General features: G+C 37.7%; 2 protein-coding genes and 1 non-coding gene across 5 annotated transcripts in view; 2 read left to right on the forward strand and 1 right to left on the reverse strand.

Moving 5' to 3' along the window:
• Positions 1-2,229: 2,229 nt before the first annotated feature.
• Positions 2,230-6,625, forward strand: LOC114240831 (putative Ras-related protein Rab-33). The gene is made up of 5 exons (XM_028171542.2): positions 2,230-2,620; positions 3,022-3,141; positions 3,375-3,524; positions 3,790-3,903; positions 5,044-6,625. The coding sequence occupies exons 1-5, from the start codon at positions 2,420-2,422 to the stop codon at positions 5,128-5,130; spliced, it is 672 nt and encodes a 223-aa protein (XP_028027343.1). The 5' UTR covers positions 2,230-2,419; the 3' UTR covers positions 5,131-6,625.
• Positions 6,626-6,859: 234 nt separating this feature from the next.
• On the forward strand, positions 6,860-6,931 carry TRNAW-CCA (transfer RNA tryptophan (anticodon CCA)). Its single transcript has one exon. It is a non-coding gene; the product is annotated as a tRNA-Trp (tRNA).
• Positions 6,932-7,135: 204 nt separating this feature from the next.
• The window catches only part of Ubr1 (Ubr1 ubiquitin ligase), a 55,724-nt gene continuing 45,503 nt past the window's right edge, over positions 7,136-17,356 (reverse strand). For all 3 annotated transcript variants that reach the window (XM_089739971.1, XM_089739970.1, XM_089739972.1), the window contains 6 exons: positions 16,681-16,791; positions 14,152-14,375; positions 13,468-13,900; positions 11,990-12,982; positions 10,501-10,677; positions 7,136-9,134 (listed from right to left, as the gene is read on the reverse strand). In XM_089739971.1, coding sequence (XP_089596097.1) covers positions 8,988-9,134; positions 10,501-10,677; positions 11,990-12,982; positions 13,468-13,900; positions 14,152-14,375; positions 16,681-16,791 — 2,085 coding nt within the window. In that variant the 3' untranslated portion in view covers positions 7,136-8,987. The remainder of the gene's footprint in view (positions 9,135-10,500; positions 10,678-11,989; positions 12,983-13,467; positions 13,901-14,151; positions 14,376-16,680; positions 16,792-17,356) is intronic.

A 17,356-nucleotide genomic window follows, 5' to 3' on the forward strand; every position in this document is an offset into this window, starting at 1 on the left:
GTTCTAGGCAATCAACGGAAAAATTCTATACTAATTTTTAATTGCTTTCAAAAAAAAATTTGCGTTTTTAAAATGGTAATTATTTTCAGGAAAAATCTCAGACTCAAAAAACCTTTATCTAACCTATTTTCTAGTTTCATTCATATAACATGTGTGGATTTTTAAAATGTACGCATATATACGCATATAATTATATTCTCGCCCTTGGACATAGCCAATGCCATGTCACTGTATTACCGAGCACTATTTTATAAACTTGCCTAAATGAAGGATAAGTCCGAGGAAGATATATAAAGAAAAGTGTGTGTGTCCGCTCCGACGCACGACTGGAGTTTACTGGATATAAAAAATTAAACGAAACAATACGAGAAATAGTTCTATATTACGACAACACGATACACTACAGATTATTAACAAATTAACGAGACACAAAACAAACGACTAACAAATATATGAAAATACAATAATGAGAGAAACGCGCGATCAGTACGAGGCTTTGTGGCGGACTGCCGGCGCAGCAGCCCGGCGTCACCTGCGATAACGCGGCCGCGCGTTGGCTCCTGATTGGCGCGCGCACGCATCACGCAATCAGGAGCCAATCAGGCGCATAACGCATTTCGTGTGACATGCTAGTACGATTTTGATTGGCGCGCGCACGCATCACGCAATCAGGAGCCAATCAGGCGCATAACGCATTTCGTGTGACATGCTAGTACGATTTTGATTGGCGCGCGCACGCATCACGCAATCAGGAGCCAATCAGGCGCATAACGCATTTCGTGTGACATGCTAGTACGATTTTGGTCCCCATAATTTTCATACCCCGGGCCTATATATGTAAATCGATTCTAAAGGAGTAAACTCCAATAATATATTTAAATACGTATTTTGGAGTTTACTCCTTTAGAATCGATTTACATATATAGGCCCGGGGTATGAAAATTATGGGGACCAAAATCGTACTAGCATGTCACACGAAATGCGTTATGCGCCTAGCATGTCACACGAAATGCTTTATGCGCCTGATTGGCTCCTGATTGCGTGATGCGTGCGCGCGCCAATCAGGAGCCAACGCGCGGCCGCCTTATCGCAGGTGACGCCGGGCTGCTGCGCCGGCAGTCCGCCACAAAGCCTCGTACTGATCGCGCGTTTCTCTCATTATTGTATTTTCATATATTTGTTAGTCGTTTGTTTTGTGTCTCGTTAATTTGTTAATAATCTGTTGTGTATCGTGTTGTCGTAATATAGAACTATTTCTCGTATTGTTTCGTTTAATTTTTTATATCCAGTAAACTCCAGTCGTGCGTCGGAGCGGACACACACACTTTTTATCTAGTTTTTAAATGAAGAGTGACTGTTGACAAGTAATGCGGCGTTGTCACTCCATTTATTTAGATTTATTTTATCGTAATTATATTTAAGGCTACCGGTACATGTTCAGGAAGCTTATTAACAATTAAAAACTTTAAAAGCACAAACTTTATCTGTACATGGCGGAATAGCTTTTTCAGACAGATAGCTAAATACACTAACTTAATGTAGATAGTGTAGAACATACTTATCATACATAGCTGTTTAGAATGCCGTATATTTGTAAATACACAGTAAGGAAAATCACGTAGGTATAGTCGGATTTTTAATTAGACGAAGCCAGCTGACAGTAGCTAATGTCACTTTGTGAAATAATGTTACTGTATTTAAAGTAATAGTGATGCTTTCAGTTCTTGTTCAATCACATGAATGAACAATGAGTGTGAAGAGTCATTAATTTCAAATTATAAAAGAATATTATTTATATATTACAATAAAATTGTATTAAAGTGCTCCAATATATGCTACTAGTAGTATGTAACTACAAACAGTTTTTTTTAATTTTCATTACCTACCTATAATTATTCTATTTTATACATCTATAGTTTCAACTATATGATGTATTGGAAATAGGACAGTCTTACAAGCTTCCTCGCAATGTTTTTCTTAATGTTTAAAACACTCGATATTCGGTACAGGTAGATACTATAGGAACATAATATTTCGTCGAAAAGTCGTTGGTATGTACAAAGCACGCCTAAAATTCGAACCCCGTACCCGATATCGGCAATTCGGCACAGCGACTATTCACTAGACAATCGAGGCAATTTCATTAATTCAGGAGTTTTTTCAATCGTTCGCTTTGTCACAACACTATTTTTATTTCATCAAAAACTGACAACACAGTAAACGTCAGTTGACTTCGTCTAATAAAAAATCCGACTATATATCCTACAGTAATAGTATCTCTATGTAATCTGTATTATAACCTTCCTCCTCATTTCATCCTACACTACACAAAACAGAATTTGACAACGCACAACAAACACAAACATTGATGCTTACCCACCGAAACGATAAACATGTAAAACTTGAAATATAAAAAAAAATGTCAGTTAACGCCAGCCAGGATATACCTGGATTGAAGCAAAAAAAAGTATTTAAAATTATAGTTCTCGGTGATTCAGGTGTTGGGAAAACTTGTCTAACTTATCGTTTTTGTGAGGGCCAGTTTTTAAATAAATCTGAAGCTACAATCGGTGTTGATTTCAGAGAGAGAAACATTAAAATTCGTAATGAGGATATCAAGGTAAAGTTGTTACAAGAAAACAAGTACAAATTAAACTATTTCTAAATCATAAATACTAAAAGCTAATCGTGAAACTAGTTGCCATCTGTGAAAGCGATCCTACACAATTTAATGTATAGAGATTTTCTGTAAAGCTGTATATAAAATCGTTTGATAGGTAATAATACTGGCATTTAACGCCCACTTTTGTTGTCTATATGAAACTACAGGGCTATCAATGCTTTTTGCCCCATAGCTTTTTAAAACTCTAAGCAAGATGTTAATTAACAATAACATTTCAAGAAAAAAACAATAACATTGAACAACAAGACAAGAAAATCCAAGACTTGATGACCCTGAGCAGTGCAATGGTTTAAAAAGTAGGATTCAAATATAATAATTAGTCTTAAAACAATTTTTAGCTCCAGTTATGGGACACTGCTGGACAAGAAAGATTTCGAAAATCAATGGTGCAGCACTACTATAGAAATGTTCATGCAGTTGTCATTGTTTATGATGTTACAAAGCCAGAAACGTTTCATGTATGTTTTTATTGAATTTTATTGATATCTAAACTATTTGAATGAATTATTAAAAATCATTGTCATAACAACATCAATAACATATCAAAAAATGTAAAAATATTGTACAATTATAAGTTTGTCAAAAAACAATGACCACACGTAGTCATAATTTTGTGTCTGCCTTTTTAAAACTTTTCCCTAAAATTGTTTAGTTTAAAAAACAGCTAAATAATAATGAACTGTTATTTCAGTCTATATCAGCTTGGATGCAAGAGATCGAATCCCATGGTTTAATGAATGCTCCTAGAGTCCTTGTGGGCAATAAATGTGACTGTGGTACTCCTGAATCCAGACTAGCCACCACTTATGCTCAGAGATTAGCTGATAAATATGGCATGCCTGTAAGTACGAAAATAAAAATAATGAAAATTAAGTAAACTTCTGTTTGTTGTATACAATATAGATAGGCAAATTTTAATGACTAAACACCTGTGTTGCCAAAAAGAAAAATTGGCTAATCTTTTAAATAAATAAAATGAGTATGTATCAGTTGCCTAATATGATACCTTATGATATGATATGATACCTTAAATGACTTAAACCTTAAAAAAAAATTACCTAATTTTTTATATGTACAATGAGATTGATAAAAGTTAATTTTTTCAGCTATTTGAAACATCTGCACTGTTGGATTCAGAATGTGATAATGTGGAGTCAATATTCTTGACCTTGGCACATAAATTGTACTCTAAACAGCCATTGAGAGTTATTAGTGTGGCGGTAAGTAAATTATAATAGAGATAATTATAGTAAAAATACCTACACTGGGTCTTAGGAGACCGCTTCCAAAAACGAAGACAGACAATAGTACTTATGACACCTTTGATGATGGTATAGAAAAAAAATCGATACTAATTTAAAAAAAAAACATATTTTTAAAATGTTTTATTAGTATTAATTAAGCACCATTATGTTAGTACATCTAAATGAAACGATAATTTCATAAAAAATACATTTCACTAAAAAAAACAGAAATGAAACACAAAATTAAAAACAGCTGTGCTTGGATCAACGAACGCCCGAGCGCGGCGTCTCACGGCGCGGCGCTGATACCGCGCTCCCCAAAATTTACAACTTTTTAGGTAAACTAAGCATGTGTCTATGAATATTTTGGTCCATATCATACTGATACCAAAATTGATCAAAATGTATCAGCAACTTGAGTCCGTGTGTCGAAATGATAGTAAGTATATTATAGTAACAAGAAATGAAGAAAGATAATCAATCTAACTAAAAAAGAAATCATTCCATCTTTAGATGACAAAAATAACCTGAAACCATCTTTAATGAATTCTGGATCTAATAAAATACGATCAGTGGGATAGCAACTTACAATATAACAACGACTTTACTAATTAATTTTGTAACCTGTATGAAGTGAAACAAAATTATAAGTAGAACTTACTGGGATGATTGATCTCCACGGTGGAGGAATAACATCGTGTAATAAAAATCAAACCCACAAAATTATAAATTGCGTAATTACTGGTGGTATTACTTCTTGTAAGTCTACACGGGTAGGTACCACCACCCTGCCTATTTCTGCTGTGAAGTAGTAATGTGTTTCGGTTTGATGGGTAAGACAGCCAGTGTAACTATACTGAGAACCTTAGAAGCCATATCCCAAGATGGGTGGCAGCATTTACATTGTAGATGTCTTTTGGCTCTAGTAACCACTTAACACCAGGTGGGCCGTGAGCTCGTCCACCCATCTAAGCAATAAAAAAAAGAAGTATGTAAAATTTCATGACTATCGATAATTATTGATTATACTAATTATATAAAATATAAATATAATTATACATATAAGAATAATTTCATATGAGAAATATTCTTCACATAGCTTTACAATGATTTCAGGGAGAAGTCAGTAAGGGTGTGGTCACATTGTCAAGACAGAGGAAAGTTGGTTGCAGTTCCGATCAGAATAGTTGTCTATGCAACTGAAAATAACATTGAAACATGAAAGTATTGTCGGTCAGTTATGATCCAAACATAAATACAGGAAGGGATCAAATGAAACATTTTCCGTTAAATTATACATGAATTAATTTTGAATTGCCTTAGCAATTTTATTTTTTAGGACTAAAACTAATAGCTGATTCGTAATGTCAACATCATGCTGTCTCTCTCGTGCGCCCACAGCGGCGGCATGCTGTCAACATGCGCATATATTTATTCGTTGTTTGAAAGGATTTGACGGTAGGCAGCTGCTCGGCTCTGTCCCTGGTATTGCCGACGTCCATGAGCGACGTTGACCACCCTCTATCAGGTGAGCCGTATGCTCTTCTGCCTATAAGGGCAATAAAAAGATTTAAAAAACTATACCTACAACCCATAGGATTGAAAACGTTTCAAACTTTTTTTGAGCGGTTTTGTATAGCCCTTGGCGTTTTTGGTAGTAAAAAAGTTTATATCCTTATGAGCCAGTGTGATGGCAACATGTAACCTAACTTACTGTTCTTTAAATATTATTGTTGGCATAAATGGAATTTCTCAAATAAGGCCAATAACGGAAAATACCTTTCCTATATACGTGTCGACTTTTAGTCACACACCAAGGTTCAAAGCTAATTGGGGGGAATAATAGAGTTAGAATAGGGACAAATCTGGGATGTCAATACTTTTGTTGAGTTGTTAGATTTAACTTTGTTGAACTGAAAATGAGTTTTATATTAGATGTTTAAGAATTTTAAATGGTTTCATTTAGTCATCAAAGTTTTGTAACTCATTAAAGATTTTAAGAAGTTAATTACCTAAAGTTAGGTAAACTTACCTAACAACTAAATAGTGCCAGCCTCTTCGAAAAAGTCTTGTCCCCATATGTAACCTGATTCACCCCAAAGCCAAGATGAATCGGGTCAAGCTAGTTTTTTAAGTTTTTGTGTATTGTAATGACCTATGTATAATAATGCATCGTACATAAAAAAATAATTTAACCTCCGGAACCATTTTAGTCTCAATTTTATTGGTGTTGCCCTAAAAAAAAATCATTGAAACATTTGTGTTGGATTTGGAAAGGGTCCCGATTCCCCCCAATGTACGGTAATTACGTTTATTATGTTTAAAATTTTATTTAAATTGTACAGAAAAAAATTCAAAATAAATGTAACATAAAAAATAAATCAATTTCGAACCATGAATCCATGAATAGATAGTCTAAATCAGGACTATCTAGTAGGAAATATATAAAACTCGTACTATTTTCAATCCCCCAAAGATGTAATAATCTTTACCTGGTTAATAATAATACTGATCTCACTGTAAAAAGATAAATATGAGGCCAAATGAATTTATATGAATTAACATAGCAATCTACATAATATGCAAATCAATGTCTCTATGATGTATTTTGTTACTTTCATTTAAATGTTAAGATTCTACAACTTTAAATTATTATATTATTGAAGATTCAATTTTTATTAAAATAATGTTATATTTATGTATTTGTAGTTTTATTGATGTTTTCTAGTGTTCTAAACGAATTCTAGAAATCTATAAATAAGCCCAAGCATGCATGCATTGTTCTTGTAAAACTATTTAAAGAATATACTGTACATTTTGTCTTAAAGGGACTGTAAATACTTTTCAAATAGAATTGTTACCTTCGGATAATACTGTTTATCTTTTAAGTTTTTTCACTCATACATTCCCACTTTTGATATCATCTGTCAGCGACTCCGTGGCGCAACGGTAGCGCGTCTGACTCCAGATCAGAAGGTTGCGTGTTCAAATCACGTCGGGGTCAAGTTTAATTTTTTGTTCTACAATTTAGCATTGCAATAAATTTCATCTTATTTTCTAATCTTTTAAAATACTACAATATCACGATCGGACATAACTTGCGGCTTAAGTTCATGAGGATGAATTGAGTAGGTACTTTTTATTTTTAGATATCTCTGTATCTCAGAATATAATATTTTGGGTTAAGGAATTATTAAATAAAACAATATTGTTATGTAATGCAATCAATGCTTATTTAATTATTGATAAACGTTTTAAAGGACACCGGACACTAGTACACAGACATCAAAATATTCATATAATTTTATTATTAGATGACTATGAAACGATCCATTTTCATAATGACATTTAATAAAAAAAAAGTAATATTTTTTGTAAATGTTACATATGATGGTAAAAGTGGTAAATATTTACATTTACTCAAAACGCATAAGACTAATATTCCTATATGTGCTAATAGTATTTGGCAAAGCATTTTAAATTATAGTACGAGAAAAGTTTGATCAATCAAGAAGCAAACCTAAGCGCTATGTACACTAATGCTTTGTTTTGGTAAGTTTTGTAAGTGAATTAATCGTCATCTTCAAAAATTGTTTGTGAGATATACATATTTTATAAGTTTTCTTTTCTACATATTATTATGTTTTCTATTAACTTGGATGTTTATTTAACATCACGTAAAGGACGAAAATTAAAATTGTACAACCTAACTAAATTAAGCCTTCATAGGCTATTAGAACGCAAGAGGCAGAATTATTAGATTATTTATATTTAGGTTATTATTCTTCATAATATTGGTTTTCAAAGTCTATATAAAGTTTTCTATTACTTATGAAAAGTTATTACTTTTGATTTAGATATACGTATATGATGTAGTTATAATCATTATTATTTATATTCTATTACAGCAGATCCATCAACAATAAACCCTCTTTATTTAGCTTCTATTTTACATTCTATATTAAATGTTAGATAAAACAACACACACTAAAATTAAGAACATTGTTAATCAATTGCACTAACACAAACTACAACCTAATTTAAGCTCGTTTGATAACGAATCTAATGCTATCGCGTAAGACCGGGTGTTTATCGATCAACAGATTACATATTAAATTATTTTTTTAATTTCATGGTCAAGTACAACCACTTATTTTAGATTGAGCTAGACTAAGCTATGTCTAATAGTAATACTTTTGAGAATCCAATGTCAAAAGCTACAAGTTCAGTAAAGGGCTTCCTCTCAACCAGCTCGAACATCAATTTAACCAAATAACTTTATTTCCGATACAGTGTCTGTCTGTTGTGTGCTCAGTCTTACGCCCTACACGAGAAATAATATTGAGTATAACACAGCCATTTCTCGCAACATTTAGAATGTCAATTATTTAATCTAGATTGTTATTTCGAATAGCCACTAGTGAACTTTTCTGAATGCAAATTTCTATATGGAATCTCACACAACAATGTGGTGTATATAGGTTTTAGGTTTTTTAGCTTGTTTATAAATCAAAATTTATATTATTATAAATAAATATAACGATTATTAGAATATTGTACAAATATGTTAGTTGAAGAAAACACGATTACACCAATTTTACATTACAATATAATTGAAACAATTTTCAAGACATTAATTTATCAACTTTATTAACAACAAAAAAATTACGCAGATAAGAAACGACGCAAAACACTTTTTGCCAAGAATATCAACACTGTATTTTAATACAAAATTCTGAAACCACATGTTTCTTTAATTGCCAAGATAATGACAAAAATGAGCCACATTCCGTGGCACACAAACAGGATACGATGATATTTTTGTAACACCGTTAAAACGCTTAATCTTCAGAAAGGAGATATTATTCTAATTCATTATTCCACGACGGAATTATACTAGACTTCGAGCAATCTTCGTTAAAATATTAAATGTTTTTTGGAAAATATATTGAAATAGCGTCGGGTTACAGTGTCGAATGAGTTCTTCCCGTCACGTAGATCAGTCGGCATCACGCGACGCCGATGTCCCTGACGGCCTGCTGCAGCTGCTCCAAAGTGAATCAGAAGTTCTGCCAGGTGGTGATGACGAGCATGTTGGTGTCGAGGGCGCGGGCGATGCGCTCGTGCACCCCGTGGCTGAGCCACAGGATCCTCAGCGCCTCGTACCGCTCGTGGCACAGGTGCAGCGGGTTGCCGCGGGACAGACCCTGACAACCATTCAAAGTATAAGTGTGGCTGCTCGCAGATACGGCTAAGTTACAATTTTTTTTATTGCTCATTGTGTGGACGAGCTCACAGCCCACCTAGTGTTAAGTGGTAGCTCGAGCCCATAGACATTACAACGTAAATGCGCCATCCAACTTGAGATATAAGTTCTAAGGTCTCAGTATAGTCACTAAGGCTGCCCCACCCTTCAAACCGAAACGCATTACTGCTTCACAGCAGAAACAGGCGGGGTGGTGGTACCTACCCGTGCGGACTCACAAGAGGTTCTACCACCAGTAATTTATTTTTATTTTTGAAGTGAAAACTTCTTTAGAATCGTTGTGATTTCAAACCGGATGCAACGGAAAAAACGACAGGTAAGAGACACAAATACAAAAATGTGTAGGATGAAGCCAGCAAAGAATGAGACAGAAATATACATACTATTTAATACAGCGCCATCTGTGAGATTTTTTAATACTAACGTGTGTATGAAAGCTCTTGTAGTGAATTTTAATTTAGGATTATACGTGAAATTAAAATATCAATTCACAGAGGGCGCTACCTTACCATTATTACTAATGACAAAATTTTACATATACTTAAGACGTTTAATTAGGATAATTGTATTTTAATTTTGGAAGGTTTCACTTCTACCACGTGTGAATTGCACACATTTTGTATTATTTATTTATTTATTTAATTTATTCTTTCTTTGCTCAAAGAATTACATAGATTTTTCGGGGGAATGGTTTCTTGGTGATAAATCGGCGTTTATACGAAAAATTTATGATAAGCAAGTTCAGTTAATGAATATGAATCAGTGAGATGAATATATGTATTTTTCTTTCTTTATCATATCACTCTTGTTAGAGCGGTCGTGGTCGTCATTCAGTATCATTGATGTGGACAGATGTTATGTGCCTCACGAGCAATCGTCACCTCTCGGTTTGTGTAGAGCCTGATGTACTCATGTAATAACCGCCAAATGCCGACATGACTTGGTCGCTATCGACTTGTATACTAAATTTTTTATTTTTTTATTTTAGAGTAGTATTTTGGTTTATAGCTTCAGGAATCATTTCTCTATACCCTTAATTGGTGGTAGGACCTCTTGTGAGTCCGCACGGGTAGGTACCAGCTCCTTGCCTATTTCTGCCGTGAAGCAGTAATGCGTTTCGGGCTGAAGGGTAGGGCAGCCGTTGTAACTATACTGAGATCTTAGAACTTATATCATAAGGTGGGTGGCGCATTTACGTTGTAGATGTCTATGGGCTCCAGTGACCATTTAACACCAGGTGGGCTGTGAGCTCGTCCACCCATCTAAGCAATAAAAAAAATAAAAAAAAAACCTCCGAAGGTACGTACCTGATCGGTCTCCCCGTACGTGTCCAGATAGGGTGCGGGCATCTTGGCGCCGCGCGAGGGTGCGGCCACCAGCAGCAGCTCGCAGGAGCGCACGCGCAGGAACACGCCGGCGCCGCGCCCGCAGCGCAGCGCGTGCCACACCACCGCGCCCACGCGCTCCGTGCCCCCGCCGCGGCTCTGCGCAACCACACACACCGTCACTTGTGCTACTCATCTATTGCGCTATCCGTGTGTTTTAACGTTCTCGATAGCAATTTTTTTTTTTCCTACCTAAGCTGAGGAGAGCCTTGAGAGGCTATTTGTTTTTATTGTTTTATTGCCCTTGTAGGCAGACGAGCGCACGGCCCACCTGATGGTGAGTGTTTACCGTCGCCCATGGACTTCAGCAATGCCAGAGGCAGAGCCAAGCCGCTGCCTACCGCTTAATACTTTCCACAAGCCTCGTTTGAAGAAGGACATGTCATAGCGCTCGGGAAACACCGTGGATGGGAGCTCATTCCATAGCCGGATGGTACGTGGCAAAAAAGACCGTAATCATATATATCAGCGTAACCTTAACTAGTAGGTGAGCTCACGGGGCCCAAACCTGACGACGTTGCTAACACGAACCCGAAGAGCCGTGCTTCGCAGAATCTACCACCAGATCGGAAATGCGACTCACTGAGAAGAAACTCAGTGGGCTGTGTCTGTGGGTTAATTTACTAGTCGAGCCCTTCGTCGCAAGCGACGGGTTCGACGAGGACGATGACCGGCTCAATAGCATAAAAGTTTGTTTATATTTGTATGGAATGGGATCGTTTGCCTACGTTTGCCGGTAGGGGCGCTGTTTCAACTGCATACAAATTTTGACTTAACTTTTACGCTATCGAGAACGTGAAAAAACTCGCACTAAGCACACCGATATACATTGTCTATATATTAATACGTTGTACCCCTTTTTACGAAAATTGCGCGGACGGAGGAGTATGAAACTTTTCCACACTTATAGTTTATATAGAGAAGGCGTTTAGAATGCTAATATTATTTTAAAATTATCCATAAAAAATACATTAACTCAATGAAAAAACATGACACTACCGCATATTTGATACACACACGCATGTTTTTTCGTTTATTGTTAAAGTCTGTGGTCAAATTGACAATAGAACCATAACAATGTTCAAACTTATAGGTAATTTAAATGAATTATGGTCGAATTTCAATCAATGGGCGCTCCCTAGTTATACAAAATGTGACTTTACGTATCCTCACCCCATAAAGCAATAAACCTAGGCTACCAAGTTTTACAAACAGGAATTTAGTTTGTAGTCGTGTTTAGAAAGAACCATTACAGTTTGAAGACGGGTACAACTGTTATACTCTGCAATTGAAACTTATACTTCAGGTCTCAGGTTGGTAGGGGCTTTTACGTGATGTCTATGAATAATTTAGCACCAGGTGGGCCGTGAGCTCGTTCACAGGTGGATTTAATAAATAAATAATATTTCACCTTTGGAATTTCTGCTTGACAGCAGTAACTCTGCGAACATAAGATCTGTCCGCAGACGAGACACATCGTTGGATTTTTACTGTCCTCGCGGTCCGAGTTAGGGCAGGGGAAGTCCGAAGCGATGTTCATCAGTTCAGAGAAGTCTTCGGGCAGCGGGACCAGCCGCGGGGGCTCGCTGGGCTCCAGCACCACGCTCGCCTGGATCTCGCCCTTGAACCAGTCCCCGGACAGCGCGGCCCACGCGAAGGCCTTCTTTCTACCGTTCGGATTGTCGATTAAATCCTTGAAAGTGAGCGGCAGATCTAGATACCCGCACATGATATCCCACTTGTCCCCGTCGACGGTTGTGAGTTCCGTGGGCGGGTTTATATCGCTGAGGAAGTAGTAGAATATGCAGCAACACCTTAGGAACGAGTGGCACTGTTTCTGTATTTGATCCCAGACTTTATTCGGATCGAGGTTATCAGGTAAATCCCCGCGTCGGAGCTCCTTAACGAGTGACAGCAAGTTTTCTAAATCGGGCTTGACTTTATATTCCTCGTGTTCTTCCATCGCCTCGGTGGTGCACGACGTGAGGTCGGCCACAATTAGGGCTTTGACCATACTGGCTCTGAACGCCTGCAGGGTTATCTGTCGAGCGAGGTGAGTGGGTCGGGCCGGACCGGCCACTTTGCAGAAGAGCGAGGGGGCGGAGAGCACCAAGGCCACTAGAGTACCGAAAGGATCGTAAGTGAGGGGCGAGGTGCACTCCAGGGTGTTGAGCGAGCTGAGCGCGTGGTGCGCCAGGTGCTTGGGCGTGGGCCACAGCGCGGGCAGCGCGGCCGCCATGCGGAGCAGCGCCTGCAGCGCGTCGCGCAGGCGGGACGGGATCTCCACCAGCAGCGGGCGGCGCTCGGCCCGCAGCAGCGCGTCGGTGCTCAGCACGGTGTACGACGTGGCGCGGTACAGCGCCGCCGTGGACGCCATCCCGCCGTACTCGGACGCGGGTAAAACCTGTAGCATTTTTTGGAACTATTAATATATTTAATTTCTTGAAACTAGAATTGTAATGTCGTAATATCAGAAACAAATTGGTTAGTTTTTTTTTCTACCTAAGCCGAGAGCCTTGAAATGCTATATCAGCGTCGCCTTAACTAGTAAGTGAGCTCACAGGGCTCAAACCTGACGACGTTGCTAATACGAACCCTAGCAAGAGCCGTGCTTCGCAGAATTTACCACCGGATCGGAAACCCAACCCACTGAGAAAATCCGGCGTGAAACTCAGTGGGCCGTGTCTGTAGGTTAATTTACTCGTCGAGCCCTTCGTCGCAAGCGACGGGTTTGACGAGAACGATGAGCGATGGTTGTTTGAAATTTGAATCTAATTATTATTACCATATTAAATAATGAAAGCGAAACTGTTTAATTTAGTATTACATTATACTAACGAGTCCACACTTAAGTTATTTCTAACTACTTAATTTTAAGACGAAACTCACACTAGCAAATTCTTCGATTAACGTCTTCGTAAGCTCATTGTACTGTGGCACCTCACTCTCAAAGTGCACCAAGAATTCAGGCGACAGCAAGTTCTCCGAGTGAGTCGAGACGTAGACCTCGGCTTCGTCAGCGGACTCCTCCTCCATGTCGGAGGACATGGCGCCCACGCTCCTGGCCCGCGCCTGGCAGTGCATCTCCTCGCAGAACTCGGTGCACACGTGGACTGACTCGGAGCACACTTGGTGTTTCAGCTTAAGGATGAGGTTGACGGCCTCGCTGTACATTTCCTCGGTGAGAGGGGGTGGGGTGCCTCCGGGGAGGGCGGGGCTGGGCAGTAGCGGGAGGGCGGTGTTACAGAGCCTTTCGCACAGCGGACACAGATATTCTTTCTTTTCCACGTCGAAGGCAGCAGGCTGGCGGCCGCGATACGGTCTGCAAATAAATAATTTCTTAGTTAAATTTGATTTGATTTGATTTGATTTAATAGATTTTAGGTTTTGCAACATGTAACCTTAACTGGATAATAACTTTTAAAAAATCGTTCCTTCAAGCATCACATAAGTTATCTTGGCGATATTGTTGGTGATTATATCATCACACACTACTACATTAATTGGTTTTATCTTACGCAAACCAAAAATAGGACACATTTGGAGAAATATATTATTAAATATTTGCTGTACCTGCGATTTTCCTTTTCAAGTACAGCATCAACATAGTTCCTACAGCAGCGAGCGTGGAGCGCATGACCACAGCTTGAGACGTGAGGCTGGGGCCTGATGCCCGCAGGCAACCACGCGTCCCGACTCCTCTCGTTGTCCGCAGCATCCCTGATCCGGCTCAGCACACCAGATTGTTGTACGAAGGCCACCAATACAAGTGGTTCTCCCGTTCCGTCGACGCGTGCCTTAAATATAATTGTCAATTACTCTTCTCTGTTATACGATCGATACATCTTACATTGTACCAATAACACTACTTTACAAAAAAAAAGTTTTTCTTTTACCCAAAGATAATTCATATTGGGCGTATTTTCTACCTGCCCCCTTACTACAAAAATATATGTCTCATAATTTTATCACGTCAAGTTTTTGATATAACCACATTTACCAGAATTCACCTAAGTAAGCTACCTTGTTAGCCGTGTCTGAGTTTGTAGTTTGTTTTTATTGCGTTTATGTGTTATTCAAACATTTTTATTTGTTTTAAAATATCATCAAGGCAGTGTAAATTAAACCCAAATAACTTTTGCTATGTTTGTGGTCAAATTATTTTGCCAAAAAAGAAGAGACCAATCACTGAATCACGTAAAAGGAGCCTAGTTCCATTACTTTCAAATCGGTAACAAACCTTGATAAAAAATGGGTTCCTGGTGTAGTGTGCGAAAATTGCAGAAGTATATTATTGGACTAGGCTGCAGGAAAAAGAAAACATTTACGATTCGGCATCCCAATGATAGAGGAGAGATAGAGATGGAGAGAACCAACAAATCATACTATTGACTGTTACTTCTGCCTCACTGAAACTACAGGTTTTAACAACAAAAACCGAAAGCACATACAATATCCTGATGTTGCATCAGTCACAAAACCTGTGCTACATTCTGAAAAAGGTCCTAATCCATCATTACCCAACTTACAGCTATTGCATCAAACTGGGATTAATGAAAAACTTTGTCAAAGCACTTGACAAAGATGGACAAGCTTTAAAGTATTTAAAAACCATTTTACCTAGTTTATCTGATGCAAAACTCAAAGAAATCTTTGTGGGTCCCCAAATAAGTAAAATATTAAATACCCCAAATAAGTAATGAAAGTTTTGAAGGTAACTTATCCAATGTCGAAAAAGATGCTTGGTATTCATTTAGACCATTAGTGAAAAATTTCTTAGGAAACAATAAATCTGAATAGGAAACAATTAAGCAGAAATTATTTCCAATTTACTGAGAAATTACCAAAGAATGGGAGTAAATATGTTGTTAAACATTCATTTTTTACATTCTCATCTGGACTTTTTTCCTGAGAACCTGGGAAGCGTGAGTGATGAGCATGGCGAACGTTTTCACCAAGATTTGAAGTTTTTCGAGGGAAGATACCAAGGATTTTGGGATAAAAATATGTTAGCGAATTATTGTTGGTCTATAAATAAGGGAAACTGATATGAATCAGTACAAAAGAAGAAGTAACACGACCCATTTTTTATTTGTTTTTAAGATAACTGTATAAAAATGATAATAAATAAATATAATCAATATTTACAAAATTGGACGTTCTAATTTTTTTCCAGCTTCAGTTTTTAAGTAAGGATTTATAACTCTACCAATATATATCAGTTTCATCTCTGGGTAAAAAACCTTGTAAAGTAGTGTAATTGATCTCATTTAAAATCAGTGCAAGGTTGCAATCGCGGCATAGGAATAATTTTCTTATTTCACTTTCTCACTTATTCCTAGTGACCGATCCAGTAGGTATTTTTAACAGTCAAAGATCCATAAGCATATGTCCTATCCCACGTCATATTTAGTTAACATCAGCATCGCTCGTCGACATCAGTAATGCCAGGGGCACACCGGAGCAGCTGGCCATAGCATATTAAGTTTTTTTTTAAAGGATTTTATGACCTGGTAACTAAGTCCTTTAGGTCAAGTCTTTCGTTTACTAAGACTTTTTTAGTAGACTTTTTGAGGGATCCCGAGAAGTTACGTCGAGCGGTTTTGTTTCATTTTCACACATTTGTGTACTTTCATAGATACTAAATAGCGTTATTACACATTTAAACCTGAAGAAACACTAAATAGACAAAATAAAACAAATCACACAACTTCACCCCTCGTGTTCCCGCCAAAAAGTCTCGCATATTAAATAGGTACATGAACTTGAACACAGACAATCGCATCACTCGATACGCTTAACGTTCACTCTATACGTCTCTTTAACACGAAATTCGTCAATTACAATATTACCACTTCGGGAAAAGCGTGATTTTACCACAAACAGTGACACCTAAAGAGTTAAGATTTATTTTGTGTTTATTTTCCATTTTTGTACTTGACATATTGAAAAAAAAACCGACCAAATAGCGATATTTTCCCGAGAACACTAAACGTCATTAATCAAAAAGACATCGGTGAACAAACAGGGAAGCAACTGGTGTTTAACTGTTGTGTCTTTGCTTATTTATATTAAGTTATATGTCATTAATCTAATACGTACCTCTTCTTGGCACATGATGCAAACCCGCGGAGGTTCCGGGACTCCGCCCCCCCACACTCCGAGAGCAGCTCCGCAGTACAAAGGCCGAAGGTCCTGTTCTTCAGCTGTTACCTAAAAAGTTGTTTAATCTTAGTAAGAATTTTGAACATATTTGTTAATACTAGTGGGCATATTTTAACAATCGGTTGGCGTACTTGAATCTTCACGTTGGATTACTTTTAAATTCGTATGCTCTTTAGTTCCCGTTTAAATACTGGCGCATTTATTCCAGCCAGAGGCACTTTCAATGAACCTGTTACAATTATTTTTTTTATTGCTTAGATGTGTGGACGAGCTCACAGCCCACCTGGTGTTTGGTTACTGGAGCCCATAGACATCTACAACGTAAATGCGCCACACACCTTGAGATATACTTCTAAGGTTTCAGTATAGTCACAACGGCTGCCCCACCCTTCAAACCGAAACGCATTACTGCTTCACGGCAGAAATAGACGGGGCGGTGGTACCTACCCGCGCGGACTCACAAGAGGTCCTACCACCAGTAATTACGCAAATTATAATTGTTAATTTCTCAGTCGTTCTATATAGTTTGTCTGCTCCCTACTAGATGGCGTTACTTTTTATTGTCACTCTTCGACCGGATTATTTTACAACAGATGACTTACGCTGTCATAAT

This window comes from Bombyx mandarina, chromosome A1 (genome assembly GCF_030267445.1).
Source record: "Bombyx mandarina strain Sakado chromosome A1, ASM3026744v2".
Taxonomy (NCBI): domain Eukaryota; kingdom Metazoa; phylum Arthropoda; class Insecta; order Lepidoptera; family Bombycidae; genus Bombyx; species Bombyx mandarina.